The following is a 17,367-nucleotide window of genomic DNA, read 5'->3' as shown; positions in this document are numbered from 1 at the left end:
ACTTTGTATTGACAATTTTAAATAAAGTTGCATGGTGACTCAACTTTATTTAATGGCACTTTAATACTCCCAATGGCTAGGGCACTCACCACCTCCTAGACCCAGACAGCTAACACTGAAAACGCTCTCCTCAGGAGTAATGTCTGCAGCAGGATCTTAGGAAATTAAAGAGACCGCACCCGGTCACACGGTACGTAAGACAGGACTTCCCCTGCTATGAAAAAGGGTGCCAAGCTATTATGAGCTGTGTACCACTTCAAAAAATGAAAGTGAATCCTGTTTGTTCCAAGCCAAAAACACACAGCCTATGAGCCTAAACTCTCACATTAAGCAGATATAAATTCCCAAACTGTTCAAATAATCTCCCTGAAGGAGATATTAACCCTTGATCCTACTGAGGTATAAAGGAGCCACCTTATTACCCTGTATAGTGTTTTAAAATGTATATATAAAAAACGGTCTTACCCTCCAGGATCCATGCTGTGGAACAGGCACAGCCTCTCAAGTGTGACAGTCTTGCAGCAGCGCTTATGACATGGACTTGAGTGTGTAGCAGCAAGCAGTGAAACTCGTCAACACGGATTGCTTAGGAACTGTTAGCATCTCCAGACTCTAACTTTCATCAATACTCTCACTGAGAGGTTGACATGATTACTTAAAACTCCAGTCATTTCTCAAAGGGAACATACCCATTACAGGACTATCCAAATCTTCTGACACTTCTCTGCCACCTCCTATAGTGACGAAAGGTAAAGAATGACTGGGGGAAAGGGGAAGTGGGAGGGATATTTAAGCCTTTGGCTGGGGTGTCTTTGCCTCCTCCTGGTGGCCAGGTGTTGTATTTCCCAACAGTAAGGAATGAAGTTTTGGACTCTCCCTGCCGTATGGAAGGAAATATATATTTCTGCTTTCTACACACAGGAAGACACATAAAATTGAATATTTTAAAAGATTACCGCCTTTAGATAATGAGGTGTTTAACCCCTGAACACAGGTTAAACAAAAAAATGTGACTGGCAGTCGTGCAACTGGTGCTTCAGATTGGCTGAAGAAGCTTCAGAAGAAAGCCATGTCCTGCTCAGGAACTAGCTGTCTGGGGCTGTGGGTCTTAAACACAGTTATCTAGGGCCAGTAATACAAACATTACATACTCTAATGCAAAAGGGCATGCTCATTAGTCTGTCTCTCTTTATTCCAGCAATAAGCAAATTGCAGCAATGAGGATTTGAATGGTGGTATATATCCTTTGGCCCATAGAGAATGCTTATTTTGAACATATATCTTCTACGTTACTGCATTAGCCATTGTTAGAAATACAAGCAGACTATGTCCTGACAGAAGACAAACAAAGTTGTATTTACAGGCCTTAAAGCCTATTTCTTACAACTTACCAATTAGTGTATAAACTGGTGATGGTTGGCTCGCCGTGACTGTCTAAATGTTGGGTCTGCTGAAGCAGAACATTATTGAAAACCCTTGTGATGTCAATTTGTACATAATTTTCAATTGACTGGAGCACAGTCATGTATGATCTTACGCTTGTCAGCAACTCTGAAGGCTTTGCAATTTCTTGTGTGGCTTGGTTATACATTGTCATACCAACAATAGACCTATGGGAAAAGATAGATTAGTTAGAATGTAGAAAAAAACAAAATTTATGCTTACCTGATAAATTTCTCTCTCTTGTGGTGTATCCAGTCCACGGGTTCATCCATTACTTGTGGGATATTCTCCTTCCAAACAGGAAGTTGAAAGAGGACACCCACAGCAGAGCTGTCTTTATAGCTCCTCCCCCAACACCCACCTCCAGTCATTCGACCGAAGACAAGTAAGAAAAAGGAGAAACTATAGGGTGCAGTGGTGACTGTAGTTAAAAAAATAAAAACACCTGCCTTAAAATGACAGGGCGGGCCGTGGACTGGATACACCACAAGAGAAAGAAATTTATCAGGTAAGCATAAATTTTGTTTTCTCTTGTAAGGTGTATCCAGTCCACGGGTTCATCCATTACTTGTGGGATACCAATACCAAAGCTTTAGGACACGGATGAAGGGAGGGACAAGGAAGGCACTTAAATGGAAGGCACCACTGCAAGACCTTTTTCCCAAAAATAGCCTCCGAGGAAGCAAAAATATCAAATTTGTAGAATTTAGAAAAAGTATGAAGCGAAGACCAACTCGCCGCCTTACAAATCTGTTCAACAGAGGCCTCATGTTTAAAAGCCCATGTGGAAGCTACCGCTCTAGTAGAATGAGCTGTAATTCTTTCAGGAGGCTGCTGGCCAGCAGTCTCATAAGCTAAACAGATTATGCTTCTCAGCCAAAAAGAAAGAGAAGTTGCCGAAGCCTTTTGGCCTCTCCTCTTTCCAGAGTAGACAACAAACAATGCAGATGTTTGACGAAAATCCTTAGTAGCTTGCAAATAAAACTTTTAAGCATGAACCACGTCAAGATTGTGTAACAGACGTTCCTTCTTTGAAGAAGGATTAGGACACAGTGACGGAACAACAATTTCCTGATTGATATTCCTATTAGATACTACCTTAGGGAGAAACCCAGGTTTGGTACGCAAAACTACCTTATCTGCATGGAGATCAGATAAGGGGAATCACACTGTAAGGCAGATCACTCTGAAACTCTTCGAGCCAAAGAGATAACTACTAAAAACAGAACTTTCCAAGATAAAAGCTTGATATCTATGGAATGCAAGGGTTCAAACGGAACCCCTTGAAGAACTTTAAGAACTAAATTTAAACTCCATGGCGGAGCAACAGGTTTAAACACAGGTCTGATTCTAACCAAAGCCTGACAACACGCCTGAACGTCTGGAACATCAGCCAGACGCTTGTGCAAAAGAATAGACAGAGCAGAAATCTGTCCCTTTAAGGAACTAACCGATAATCCCTTTTCCAATCCTTCTTGGAGAAAAGATAGTATCCTAGGAATCCTGACCTTACTCCACTAGTAACCCTTGGATTCACACCAATGAAGATATTTACACCATATCTTATGATAGATTTTCCTGGTGACAGGCTTTCGAGCCTGAATCCAGGTATCAATGACCGACTCGGAGAAACCACGTTTTGATAAAATCAAGCGTTCAATCTCCAAGCAGTCAGACGCAGAGAAACTAGATTTGGATGTTTGAATGGACCTTGGAGTAGAAGGTCCTGCCTCAGCGGCAGAGTCCATGGTGGAAAAGATGACATGTCCACCAGATCTGCATACCAAGTCATGCGTGGCCACGCAGGTGCTATCAAAATCACCGAAGCTCTCTCCTGCTTGATCTTGGCAATCAGACGAGGGAGGAGAGGAAATGGTGGAAACACATAAGCCAGGCTGAAGGACCAGGGCACTGCAAGAGCATCTATCAGCGTTGCCTGGGGATCCCTTGACCTGGACCCGTAACAAGGAAGCTTGGCGTTCTGATGAGACACCATCAGATCCAGTTCTGGTTTGCCCCATAATTGAATCAGCTGGGCAAATACCTCCGGATTGAGCTCCCATTCCCCTGGATGAAAAGTCTGCCGACTTAGAAAGTCCGCCTCCCAGTTCTCTACTCCTGGGATATGGATAGCCGAGAGATGGCAAGAGTGAACTTCTGCCCATAAAATTATCTTGGAAACCTCCATCATTGCCAGGGGACTCCTTGTTCCCCCCTGATGGTTGATATAGGCTACAGTCGTGATATTGTCCGACTAGTTGAGGCCAAGCCTGAAGAGCATTGAATATCGCTCTTAGCTCCAGAATTTTTGTCGGAAGGAGGGCCTCCTCCTGAGTCCATTAACCCTGAGCCTTCAGGGAATTCCAGACTGCGCCCCAGCCCAGAAGGCTGGCATCTGTCGTCACTATAGTCCACTCTGGCCTGCAGAAACTCATTCCCCTGGACAGATGGACCCGAGATAACCACCAGAGAAGAGAATCCCTGGTCTCTTGATCCCGATTTAACAGAGGAGATAAATCTTTGTAGTCCCCATCCCACTGATTGAGCATGCAAAATTGCAGTGGTCTGAGATGTAGGCGGGCAAACGGAACTATGTCCATTGCCGCTACCATTAGGCTAATCATTTCCATACACTGAGCTACTGATGGCCGAGAAGTGGAATGAAGAGCATGGCAAGAAGTTAGAAGCTTTGATATCCTGACCTCTGTCAGAAAAAATTTCATTTCTACCGAATCGATGAGAGTTCGTAGGAAAGAAACTCTTGTGAGAGGAGAGAGTGAACTCTTTTCTCTGTTCACCTTCCACCCATGAGACCTCTGAAAGGCCAGAACTATGTCCGTATGGGACTTGGCGATTTGAAAAGTCGACGCCTGGATCAGGATGTCGTCTAGGTAAGGAGCCACCGCTATGCCCCGCGGCCTTAGAACTGCCAGTATATGATACAACAATTTTGTCCACAGCACTATTATATCAATTATTCTTTATTTTCTGTTTAAGATACAGACATAAATTGCGACGTTTCGAGTGTTGCCACTCTTACTCATGCGTGAGTAAGAGTGGCAACACTCGAAACGTCGCAATTTATGTCTGTATCTTAAACAGAAAATAAAGAATAATTGATATAATAGTGCTGTGGACAAAATTGTTGTATCATAGATGTTAGGGGACCCTGGCAGAGCCCCTGTCTTCACGAGCATTATTCTCCGGTTGGTTGCTGTACTACACTACTTGTATAGAACTGCCAGTAGAGACCCTAGAACCTTTGTAAAGATTCTTGGCGCCGTGGCTAATCCGAAGGGAAGAGCCACAAACTGGTAATGCCTGTCTAGGAAGGCGAACCTGAGGAACTGATGATGATCTCTGTGAATCGGAATGTGGAGATAAGCATCCTTTAAGTCCACTGTAGTCATATATTGACCCTCCTGGATAATAGGGAGGATGGTTCGGATTGTCTCCATCTTGAAAGATGGGACCCTGAGAAATTTGTTTAGGATCTTGAGATCCAAGATTGGTCTGAACGTCCCCTCTTTTTTGGGAACTATAAACAGTTTTGAATAGAAACCCTGCCCCTGTTCCTCCCTTGGAACTGGGTGGATCACTCCCATAACCAGTAGGTCTTGAACGCAAAGTAAGAATGCCTCTCTCTTTATCTGGTTTGCAGATAGTTGTGAGAGGTGAAATCTCCCCTTTGGAGACGAACCTTTGAATTCCAGAAGATATCCCTGGGAAACAATCTCTAGTGCCCAGGGATCCTGGACGTCTCTTGCCCAAGCCTCAGCGAAGAGAGAAAGTCTGCCCCCTACTAGATCCGGTCCCGGATCGGGGGTTACTCCTTCATGCTGTCTTAGAGGCAGCAGCAGGTTTTTTTGGCCTGCTTCCCCTTGTTCCAAACCTGGTTAGGCCTCCAGACTGGTTTGGACTGGGCGAAATTTCCCTCTTGTTTTGTATTAGAGGAAGCTGAAGCTGCGCCAATCTTGAAGTTTCGAAAGGAACGAAAATTATTCTGTTTGGTCCTTAACTTTTTGGACCTATCCTGAGGAAGGGCGTGACCTTTTCCTCCAGTAATATCAGAAATGATCTCCTTCAGACCAGGCCCGAATAGGGTCTGTCCCTTGAAGGGGATGTTAAGAAGCTTAGACTTTGAAGTAACATCTGCTGACCAGGACTTAAGCCATAGCGCCCTACGCGCCAGAATGGCAAAACCTGAATTCTTAGCCGTTAGCTTGGTTAAATGAAAAACGGCGTCAGAAATAAAGGAATTAGCTAACTTAAGAGCTTTAATCCTGACTGAAATTTCATCTAACAGGGTCTCCACCTGTAGAGCCTCCTCAAGAGACTCAAACCAAAAAGCCGCTGCAGCAGTAACTGGGGCAATGCATGCAAGAGGCTGGAGAATAAAACCCTGATGTATAAAAATTTTCTTAAGGAGACCTTCCAATTTTTTATCCATAGGATCTAGGAAAGCACAACTGTCCTTGACAGGGATAGTTGTACGCTTAGCTAGGGTAGAGACTGCTCCCTCCACCTTAGGGACCGTCTGCCACGAGTCCCATATGGCGGCATCTATGGGAAACATCTTTTTAAAAGCAGGAGGGGGAGAGAACGGCACACCTGGTCTATCCCATTCCTTAGTAATAATTTCAGAAAACCTCTTAGGGACTGGAAAAACATCAGTGTAAACAGGCACTGCAAAGTATTTATCCATCTTACACAATTTCTCTGGAACTACAATGGGTTCACAGTCGTCCAGAGTCACTAAAACCTCCCTAAGCAATAAGCGGAGGTGTTCGAGCTTAAATTTAAATGCTGTCAATTCAGAATCAGACTGAAGCAACGCCTTCCCTGAATCTGAAATGTCACCCACAGATAGAAGCTCTCCTGCCTCGGCTTCTGAGTATTGTGAGGGTATATCGGACACAGGTATTAAAGCGTCAGAAAGCTCTGTATTAGTTCAAGCCCCAGAGCTGTCTCGCTTACCTTGTAATCCTGGCAGTTTGGACAATACCTCTGAGAGGGTAGCATTCATAACTGCCGCCATGTCCTGTAAGGTAAAAGAATTAGACGCGCTAGATGTACTTGGCGTCACTTGAGCGGGAGTTATAGGTTCTGACACATGGGGAGAGCTAGATGGCATAATCTCCCTTTTTTCAGTCAGAGAATCGTCTGGAGATAAATCTTTAAACGCCATAATATGGTCTTTATAGTTTATAGAAATTTCAGTACATTTGGTACACATTCTAAGAGGGGGTTCCACAATGGCTTCCAAACATATTGAACAAGGAGTTTCCTCTATGTCAGACATGTTTAACAGACTAGCAATGAGACAAGCAAGCTTGGAAAATACTTTAATAAAGGTGAAACAGCAATTAAACAAAAACGTTACTGTGCCTTTAAGAGAAAAAAAACTAGCACTTAAACTGCAAAACAGTGTAAAAATATAGTAAAGTATTCAAAATGTTTACAGTGTGTGTAAGGGACTAAAGCAACATTGCACCCACTTGCAAATGGATGATTAACCCCTTAGCCCCCAAACCGGATTTAAAAAAACGTCAACCACCGGTAAAAGACAGTTGAGCACCTTGCCACAGCTCTGCTGAGGCTCCTACCTGCCCTCAAATACGATTTAGGGAAGAAATAAACCCTTTATAATGGTCCTCAGATGCCAGAGGACTCCTCTAGGGAAGCTGGATGTCTCAGTCTGAAGGAAACTGCACATCTAGAGCGCGAAAATAGGCCCCTCCCACCATGTACTGGATGTCAGAGGGGCCTTAAGAAAATACTCCTAGGAGTATCTGACTAGCCATGTGGAAAACTAGGCCCCCAATAAAGACTTATCTCCTATTTATGAAACATGTAAATGTTTTGTCACTAAGTAATATGAGTATTAACATGAGTATTACCCTGTTTTGTAAGCATGATCCCAGTCGTCTTTAAATCACTGCATCTAGCTTACCTCAAATACACAAGGCTCTGTCAGCATTTTCTAGAACTTATTAATCTCTCTAGAAATAAAAATACTGAACATACCTCAAAGCTGGTAATCTGCAGACCGTTCCCCCAACTGAAGTTTTCCCATACTCTTCAGTTATGTGTGAGAACAGCAATGGACCTTAGTTACAAACCGCTAAGATCATGAACCTCCAGGCAGAATTCTTCTTCTAATTTCTGCCTGAGAGTAAAACAGTACAACGCCGGTAGCGTTTAAAAATAACAAACTCTTGATAGACGGTAACACTACATAAGTCACCACATATCTCTTGATACTTCCTATCTTGTCGAGAGTTATAGACAGCTCTGCTGTGGGTGTCCTCTTGCAACTTCCTGTTGGGAAGGAGAATATCCCACAAGTAATGGATGAACCTGTGGACTGGATACACCTTACAAGAGAAACTAAAATTTATGCTTACCCGATAGATTTATTTATTTCCGGATATGGTGGGTCCACGGCTTGAGTAATTACTGTTGGGAATATCACTCCTGGCCAGCAGGAAGAGGCAAAGAGCACCACAGTTAAACTGCTAAGTATCACTCCATTACCCACAACCCCCAGTCATTCGACCGAAGGGAAATGGAGAAAAAAACATAATTTATGCTTACCTGATAAATTCCTTTCTTCTGTTGTGTGATCAGTCCACGGGTCATCATTACTTCTGGGATATAACTCCTCCCCAACAGGAAATGCAAGAGGATTCACCCAGCAGAGCTGCATATAGCTCCTCCCCTCTACGTCACTCCCAGTCATTCGACCAAGAATCAACGAGAAAGGAGAAACCAAGGATGAAGTGGTGACTGGAGTATAATTTAAAAGATATTTACCTGCCTTAAACAACAGGGCGAGCCGTGGACTGATCACACAACAGAAGAAAGGAATTTATCAGGTAAGCATAAATTATGTTTTCTTCTGTTATGTGTGATCAGTCCACGGGTCATCATTACTTCTGGGATACCAATACCAAAGCAAAAGTACACGGATGACGGGAGGGATAGGCAGGCTCATTATACAGAAGGAACCACTGCCTGAAGAACCTTTCTCCCAAAAATAGCCTCCGAAGAAGCAAAAGTGTCAAATTTGTAAAATTTGGAAAAAGTATGAAGCGAAGACCAAGTTGCAGCCTTGCAAATCTGTTCAACAGAGGCCTCATTCTTAAAGGCCCAAGTGGAAGCCACAGCTCTAGTAGAATGAGCTGTAATTCTTTCAGGAGGCTGCTGTCCAGCAGTCTCATAGGCTAAACGAATTATGCTACGAAGCCAGAAGGAGAGAGAGGTAGCCGAAGCCTTATGACCTCTCCTCTGACCAGAGTACACGACAAACAGGGAAGACGTTTGTCGAAAATCCTTAGTTGCCTGCAAGTAGAACTTGAGGGCACGAACTACATCCAGATTGTGTAGAAGACGTTCCTTCTTTGAAGAAGGATTCGGGCACAGGGAAGGCACCACGATCTCTTGATTGATGTTCCTGTTAGTGACTACCTTAGGTAAGAACCCAGGTTTTGTACGCAGAACTACCTTATCTGAATGAAAAATCAAATAAGGAGAATCACAATGTAAAGCTGATAACTCAGAGACTCTCCGAGCCGAAGAAATAGCCATCAAAAATAACACTTTCCAAGATAACAACTTTATATCAATGGAATGAAGGGGTTCAAACGGAACTCCTTGTAGAACGTTAAGAACAAGGTTTAGACTCCATGGCGGAGCAACAGTTTTAAACACAGGCTTGATCCTAGCTAAAGCCTGACAAAAGGCCTGGACGTCTGGATTTTCTGACAGACGCCTGTGTAACAAGATGGACAGAGCTGAGATCTGTCCCTTTAATGAGCTAGCCGATAAACCCTTTTCTAAACCTTCTTGTAGAAAGGACAATATCCTAGGAATCCTAACCTTACTCCAGGAGTAACCTTTGGATTCGCACCAGTATAGGTATTTACGCCATATCTTATGGTAAATCCTTCTGGTAACAGGCTTCCTAGCCTGTATCAGGGTATCAATAACCGACTCAGAAAAACCACGTTTTGATAAAATCAAGCGTTCAATTTCCAAGCAGTCAGCTTCAGAGAAGTTAGATTTTGATGTTTGAATAGACCCTGTATCAGAAGGTCCTGTCTTAGAGGTAGAGACCAAGGCGGACAGGATGACATGTCCACTAGATCTGCATACCAAGTCCTGCGTGGCCATGCAGGCGCTATTAGAATCACTGATGCTCTCTCCTGTTTGATTTTGGCAATCAATCGAGGAAGCAGCGGGAAGGGTGGAAACACATAAGCCATCCCGAAGATCCAAGGTGCTGTCAAAGCATCTATCAGAACCGCTCCCGGATCCCTGGATCTGGACCCGTAGCGAGGAAGTTTGGCGTTCTGGCGAGACGCCATGAGATCTATCTCTGGTTTGCCCCAACGTCGAAGTATTTGGGCAAAGACCTCCGGATGAAGTTCCCACTCCCCCGGATGAAAAGTCTGGCGACTCAAGAAATCCGCCTCCCAGTTCTCCACTCCCGGGATGTGGATTGCTGACAGGTGGCAAGAGTGAGACTCTGCCCAGCGAATTATCTTTGATACTTCCATCATTGCTAGGGAGCTTCTTGTCCCTCCTTGATGGTTGATGTAAGCTACAGTCGTGATGTTGTCCGACTGAAACCTGATGAACCCCCGAGTTTTTAACTGGGGCCAAGCCAGAAGGGCATTGAGAACTGCTCTCAATTCCAGAATGTTTATTGGCAGGAGACTTTCCTCCTGATTCCATTGTCCCTGAGCCTTCAGAGAATTCCAGACAGCGCCCCAACCTAGTAGGCTGGCGTCTGTTGTTACAATTGTCCAGTCCGGCCTGCTGAATGGCATCCCCCTGGACAGATGTGGCCGAGAAAGCCACCATAGAAGAGAGTTTCTGGTCTCTTGATCCAGATTCAGAGTAGGGGACAAGTCTGAGTAATCCCCATTCCACTGACTCAGCATGCACAATTGCAGCGGTCTGAGATGTAGGCGTGCAAAGGGTACTATGTCCATTGCTGCTACCATTAAGCCGATCACCTCCATGCATTGAGCTACTGACGGGAGTTGAATGGAATGAAGGACACGGCATGCATTTAGAAGCTTTGTTAATCTGTCTTCTGTCAGATAAATCTTCATTTCTACAGAATCTATAAGAGTCCCCAAGAATGGAACTCTTGTGAGAGGAAAGAGAGAACTCTTCTTTTCGTTCACTTTCCATCCATGCGACCTTAGAAATGCCAGAACTAACTCTGTATGAGACTTGGCAGTTTGAAAGCTTGAAGCTTGTATCAGAATGTCGTCTAGGTACGGAGCTACCGAAATTCCTCGCGGTCTTAGTACCGCCAGAAGGGCACCCAGAACCTTTGTGAAGATTCTTGGAGCCGTAGCCAATCCGAATGGAAGAGCTACAAACTGGTAATGCCTGTCTAAGAAGGCAAACCTTAGATACCGGTAATGATCTTTGTGAATCGGTATGTGAAGGTAAGCATCCTTTAAATCCACTGTGGTCATGTACTGACCCTTTTGGATCATGGGTAAGATTGTCCGAATAGTTTCCATTTTGAACGATGGAACTCTTAGGAATTTGTTTAGGATCTTTAAATCCAAGATTGGCCTGAAAGTTCCCTCTTTTTTGGGAACCACAAACAGGTTTGAGTAAAACCCCTGTCCTTGTTCCGACCGCGGAACCGGATGGATCACTCCCATTAATAACAGATCTTGTACACAGAGTAGAAACGCTTCTTTCTTTATCCGGTTTGTTGATAACCTTGACAGATGAAATCTCCCTCTTGGGGGAGAGAATTTGAAGTCTAGAAGGTATCCCTGAGATATGATCTCTAGCGCCCAGGGATCCTGAACATCTCTTGCCCAAGCCTGGGCGAAGAGAGAGAGTCTGCCCCCCACTAGATCCGGTCCCGGATCGGGGGCCCTCGGTTCATGCTGTCTTTGGGGCAGCAGCAGGTTTCCTGGCCTGCTTGCCCTTGTTCCAGGACTGGTTAGGTTTCCAGCCTTGTCTGTAACGAGCAACAGCTCCTTCCTGTTTTGGTGCAGTGGAAGTTGGTGCTGCTCCTGCTTTGAAATTCCGAAAGGGACGAAAATTAGACTGTCTAGCCTTAGCTTTGGCTTTGTCTTGAGGAAGGGCGTGGCCCTTACCTCCTGTAATGTCAGCGATAATTTCTTTCAAACCGGGCCCAAATAAAGTTTGCCCCTTGAAAGGTATATTAAGTAATTTGGACTTAGAAGTTACATCAGCTGACCAGGATTTTAGCCACAGCGCCCTACGTGCCTGAATGGCGAATCCTGAGTTCTTAGCCGTAAGTTTGGTTAAATGTACTACGGCCTCCGAAATGAATGAATTAGCTAGTTTAAGGACTCTAAGCCTGTCCGTAATGTCGTCCAGCGTAGCTGAACTAAGGTTCTCTTCCAGAGACTCAATCCAAAATGCTGCCGCAGCCGTAATCGGCGCGATGCATGCAAGGGGTTGCAATATAAAACCTTGTTGAACAAACATTTTCTTAAGGTAACCCTCTAATTTTTTATCCATTGGATCTGAAAAAGCACAGCTATCCTCCACCGGGATAGTGGTACGCTTAGCTAAAGTAGAAACTGCTCCCTCCACCTTAGGGACCGTTTGCCATAAGTCCCGTGTGGTGGCGTCTATTGGAAACATCTTTCTAAATATTGGAGGGGGTGAGAACGGCACACCGGGTCTATCCCACTCCTTAGTAACAATTTCAGTTAGTCTCTTAGGTATAGGAAAAACGTCAGTACTAGCCGGTACCGCAAAGTATTTATCCAACCTACACAATTTCTCTGGTATTGCAACAGTGTTACAATCATTAAGAGCCGCTAAAACCTCCCCTAGTAATACACGGAGGTTCTCCAATTTAAATTTAAAATTTGAAATATCTGAATCCAATCTGTTTGGATCAGAACCGTCACCCACAGAATGAAGCTCTCCGTCCTCATGCTCTGCAAGCTGTGACGCAGTATCAGACATGGCCCTAGTATTATCAGCGCACTCTGTTCTCACCCCAGAGTGATCACGCTTGCCTCTTAGTTCTGGTAATTTAGCCAAAACTTCAGTCATAACAGTAGCCATATCTTGTAATGTTATCTGTAATGGCCGCCCAGATGTACTAGGCGCCACAATATCACGCACCTCCCGGGCGGGAGATGCAGGTACTGACACGTGAGGCGAGTTAGTCGGCATAACTCTCCCCTCGCTGTTTGGTGAAATTTGTTCAATTTGTACAGATTGGCTTTTATTTAAAGTAGCATCAATACAGTTAGTACATAAATTTCTATTGGGCTCCACCTTGGCATTGGAACAAATGACACAGGTATCTTCCTCTGAATCAGACATGTTTAACACACTAGCAATAAACTTGCAACTTGGTTACAATCTTATTTAACAAAAACGTACTGTGCCTCAAAGAAGCACTAAACGATTAAATGACAGTTGAAATAATGAACTGAAAAACAGTTATAGCATCAATCCTTAAAAACAACACAACTTTTAGCAAAGGTTTGTTCCCATTAGTAAAGTAACAATAATTAAATTTGAAACATAAAAATTACAGAGCAACGTTTTTAATCACAGTCAATATATAAGTCTCACAGCTCTGCTGAGAGAATCTACCTCCCTCCAAAGAAGTTTGAAGACCCCTGAGTTCTGTTAGAGATGAACCGGATCATGCAGGAAATACAAGAGTAACTGACTGGAAATTTTTGATGCGTAGCAAAGAGCGCCAAAAACGGCCCCTCCCCCTCACACACAGCAGTGAGAGAGAAACGAAACTGTCACAATTAAAACAAGCAACTGCCAAGTGGAAAAATAATGCCCAAACATTTATTCACTCAGTACCTCAGAAAATGCAAACGATTCTACATTCCAGCAAAAACGTTTAACATAATAAATACCTATTAAAAGGTTTAATGTACTTTTAACAGAGTAATTCCAGTGAAATACCATCCCCAGAATACTGAAGTGTAGAGTATACATACATGTCATTATAACGGTATGGCAGGATTTTCTCATCAATTCCATTCAGAAAATAAAAACTGCTACATACCTCAATGCAGATTCATCTGCCCGCTGTCCCCTGATCTGAAGCTTTTACCTCCCTCAGATGGCCGAGAAACAGCAATATGATCTTAACTACTCCGGTTAAAATCATAGTAAAAACTCTGGTAGATTCTTCTTCAAACTCTGCCAGAGAGGCAATAACACGCTCCGGTGCTATTGTAAAATAACAAACTTTTGATTGAAGTTATAAAAACTAAGTATAATCACCATAGTCCTCTCACACATCCTATCTAGTCGTTGGGTGCAAGAGAATGACTGGGAGTGACGTAGAGGGGAGGAGCTATATGCAGCTCTGCTGGGTGAATCCTCTTGCATTTCCTGTTGGGGAGGAGTTATATCCCAGAAGTAATGATGACCCGTGGACTGATCACACATAACAGAAGAAAAGAGTAACACAAGGTGTAGAGGTGCCTGAGGTTATAGTCAAAAGAACAACTGTCTTAAAATAAAGGGTGGGGCCGTGGACTCACCATATCCGGAAATAAATACATTTATCAGGTAAGCATAAACTTTGTTTTTCTTTCCTAAGATATGGTGAGTCCACAGCTTGAGAAATTACTGTTAGGAGCCAATACCAAAGCTAGAGGACACAGATAAATAGGTAGGGACAATACAGGCAGTCTTAAACAGAAGGCACCACTGCTTGAAGAACCTTTCTCCCAAAAGAAGCCTCAGCCAAGGCAAAAATATAAAATTTGCAAAATTTGGAAAAAGTATATAGAGAAGACCAAGTTGCAGCCTTGCAATTTTGTTCCACAGAAGCTTCATTTTTGAAAGCCCAAGAAAAGGAAACAGCTCTTTTGGAATGAGCCGTAATTCTCTTAGGATCCGCTTCCCAGTTGTCTACTACTGGAATGTGGATGGCAGATAGACAGCAATTGTTGGTCTCTGCCCACTGAAGAATCCGAATAACCTCCTTCATGGCTAAGGAACTCCAAGTTCCTCCCTGGTGATTTAAGCCACAGAGGTTATGTAGTCTGACTGGAACCTGATAAACAGGGCTGAGAACAACTGAGGCCAAGCCAATAGAGTCCAAAGGCCCTAAGCTTTTAACAAGTTCCAAACTGCTCCCCAGCCCAGCAGGCTGGCATCCGTAATCACGATCACCCAGGAAGGTCTTCGAAAGCATGTGCCCTGAAACAGATGTTCATGAGAAATCCACCATGGGAGAGAGTCCCTTGACGACTGATCTAACTCTATTCGCTGAGATAGATCCGCATGGTCGCCATTCCATTGCCTGAGCATGCACAACTGGATAGCTCTCAAATGGAATCAAGCAAAAGGAATGATGTCAATGAAAGCCACCATCAGACCGATTAACCTCCATACATTGAGACACTGAAGGATAAGCAGTAGCCTGAAGAGAGAAGCAAGAGGAAATGATTTTGTTTTTCCTGACCTCTGTCAGAAAAATCTTCATCACTAGAGAATCTATTATGGTCCCTAATAACACTACTCTTGTAGCAGGGGAAATAGAGGTTTTTTCCAGATTCACATTCCATCCGTGGGAATGAAGAAAAGACAACAATATCTCTGTGTGAGATTTTGCTTGTTGAAAAGATGGTGCCTGAACCAATATGTCGTCCAGGTATGGTGCCACAGCAATTCCAAGAGAACAGATCACTGCCTTTGAAAAAATTCTGGGAGCCGTGGCTAGACCAAATGGAAGGGCCACGAACTAGAAATGTTTGTCCAGCAAGGCAAATCTCAGGAATCTGTGATGGTCCCTGTGAATAGGAACATGAAGATATGCATCCTTTAGGTCTATGGTTGTCATTAACTGACCCTCTTGTACTAAAGGAAAAATGGAGCGTATAGTCTCCATCTTGTAGGATGAAACTTGCTTAGACACTTCAAGTCTAGAATGGGATGGAAAGTTTCCTCTTTTTTGGGAACCACAAATAGATTGGAGTAGAACCCAAGACCCTGTTCCTGCACTAGAACTGGAACTATCACTCCCAGGGAGGAAAGATGTTGTATACATTTCAAGAACGCCTCTCTCTTTATCTGGTCTGCAGATAATCTTTCTTGAGAGATGGGATCTGCCTCTGGGAAGAAAAGTCTTGAATTCCAATTTGTAACCCTGGGATACTATGTCCACAGTCCAGGGATCTGGGACATCTCATACCCAGGCTTGAGAGAACTGAGAAAGTCTGCCCCCAATCTGATCCAATCCCGGATCGGGGGCAAACCCTTCATGCTGATTTGGATTCAGCAGTGTGTTTTTTTTTTTTTTCCCCCTTGTTCCAAGACTGATTGGTTTTCCAAGAAGACTTGAATTGTTCCTTTAGGCCTATTCTTCTTACTGTACAGGTAGAAAAGACCCTTTTCCATCCGTAATATCAGAGGTAATTTCTGCCAAACTGGGTCCAAACAAGGTTTTGCCCTTGTAAGGAAACGCCAGAAGCTTGACTTTAGAGGAAACGTCTGCAGACCAGGATTTCAACCATAATGCCCTGCGGGCTAGGACAGTGAAACTAGAAGTTTTAGCTCCTAGTCTAACAGCCTGTAAAATGGTATCTGCAATAAAGAAATTGGCCAACTTAAGAGATTTAATCCTATCTTGAATTTTATCCAAGGAAGTCTCTACTTGAAGGGAATCAGACAAGGCGTCAAACCAATAAGATGCCACACTAGTCACGGTGGCAATACACACAGCAGGTTGCCATTGGAGAACATAAATCTTTTTCAAATAAGCCTCCAGCTTCTTGTCCATCGGATCCTTAAAAGAGCAGCTATCCTCAATAGGAATAGTGGTTCTCTTATAGCCAGAGTAGAAACGGACCCTTCAACTTTGGGTACAGTATACCAAGGGTCTTTAATGGAGTCCTCGACAGGAAACATTTTCTTAAAAATGGGAGACGGGGAAAAAGATACCCCTGGTTTCTCCCATTCCTGTGAGATAATCTCCCTAGCACGGTCCAGCACAGGAAAATTCTCCGAAGTGGAAGGTTCATCAAATAAACTATTAATTTTACTAGATTCTTAGGAGTGACAACGACAGGGGTGTCAGAGTCATCTAAAGTAGCTAAAACCATCTTTAACAATACACGAAGGTGTTCAAGCTTATATCTGAAGGATACCACCTCAGTCTCAGAAGAAGGAATTATACTGTCCGAATCTGAGATGTCACCCTCAGAAAAGTCCCGATGTATCTTCCTCATCAGACTTATGAGAAAGGGCAACTTGGGAAGCAGAATTGAGGACAGGCACCTTACTTTCTGAATTTCTAGATTTCCTCTTGCGTTTTCCCTGTAATCTGGGAATGGCAGCTAATGCCGCAGAAACCTTCAAGATACCTGGGCAGCAATTTCTGCTTTTAAATAAACTCCACTAGGAGTTATAGAGGAACCACAGGGCACTGCATGTGTCGCCATTGAGGCTTGGGACGTAGCAGGAGAAAGCTGAGGTATTATTTTAACAGCATCATCCTGAGAGACATTAGGCTCAAACATTTTACCTTTATTTTGCAAGGTTTTCTTGACACATGAAGAACAAAATTGCATAGGAGCTGCAATTTGTGCATCTAAACATAATAAGCATGAATTCATGACAGCAGGCTCTTGCTCCATAACAGACATGTTGTGAAACAGTAAATAAACTTGTAGAGATAAGTTTTAAAGATTTTGGTATTTAATTAAAATAAGCCAAGGAAAAAAACACACTTTACATTTTATCCCAAATTAGGATCGATCCCCAGCTAAAATTATGTGAGAAAAGTTACAAAAAAACATTTAATAAACTTTAAATAAACTTCTAAAATACCGCTCAGGCAACCCCACACCTCAATTACTGAGGTGCCTTACTGCTACCAATTAAGACCGGATCACCCAAAAATGGAGAAAAACT

General features: G+C 43.5%; 1 protein-coding gene across 1 annotated transcript in view; it reads right to left on the bottom strand.

The window, feature by feature from the left end:
- Window positions 1–17,367, bottom strand: part of NCKAP1 (NCK associated protein 1) — a 472,154-nt gene that overhangs the window by 98,757 nt on the left and 356,030 nt on the right. The window contains exon 21 of the mRNA XM_053698543.1: window positions 1,392–1,610. Within this exon, the coding sequence (XP_053554518.1) occupies window positions 1,392–1,610 (219 nt within the window). The remainder of the gene's footprint in view (window positions 1–1,391; window positions 1,611–17,367) is intronic.

This window comes from Bombina bombina, chromosome 1 (genome assembly GCF_027579735.1).
Source record: "Bombina bombina isolate aBomBom1 chromosome 1, aBomBom1.pri, whole genome shotgun sequence".
NCBI classification, from domain to species: Eukaryota; Metazoa; Chordata; class Amphibia; order Anura; family Bombinatoridae; genus Bombina; species Bombina bombina.
Note: the sequence above shows the minus strand (reverse complement) of the source record. Positions and strands in the feature narration are given on the sequence as shown.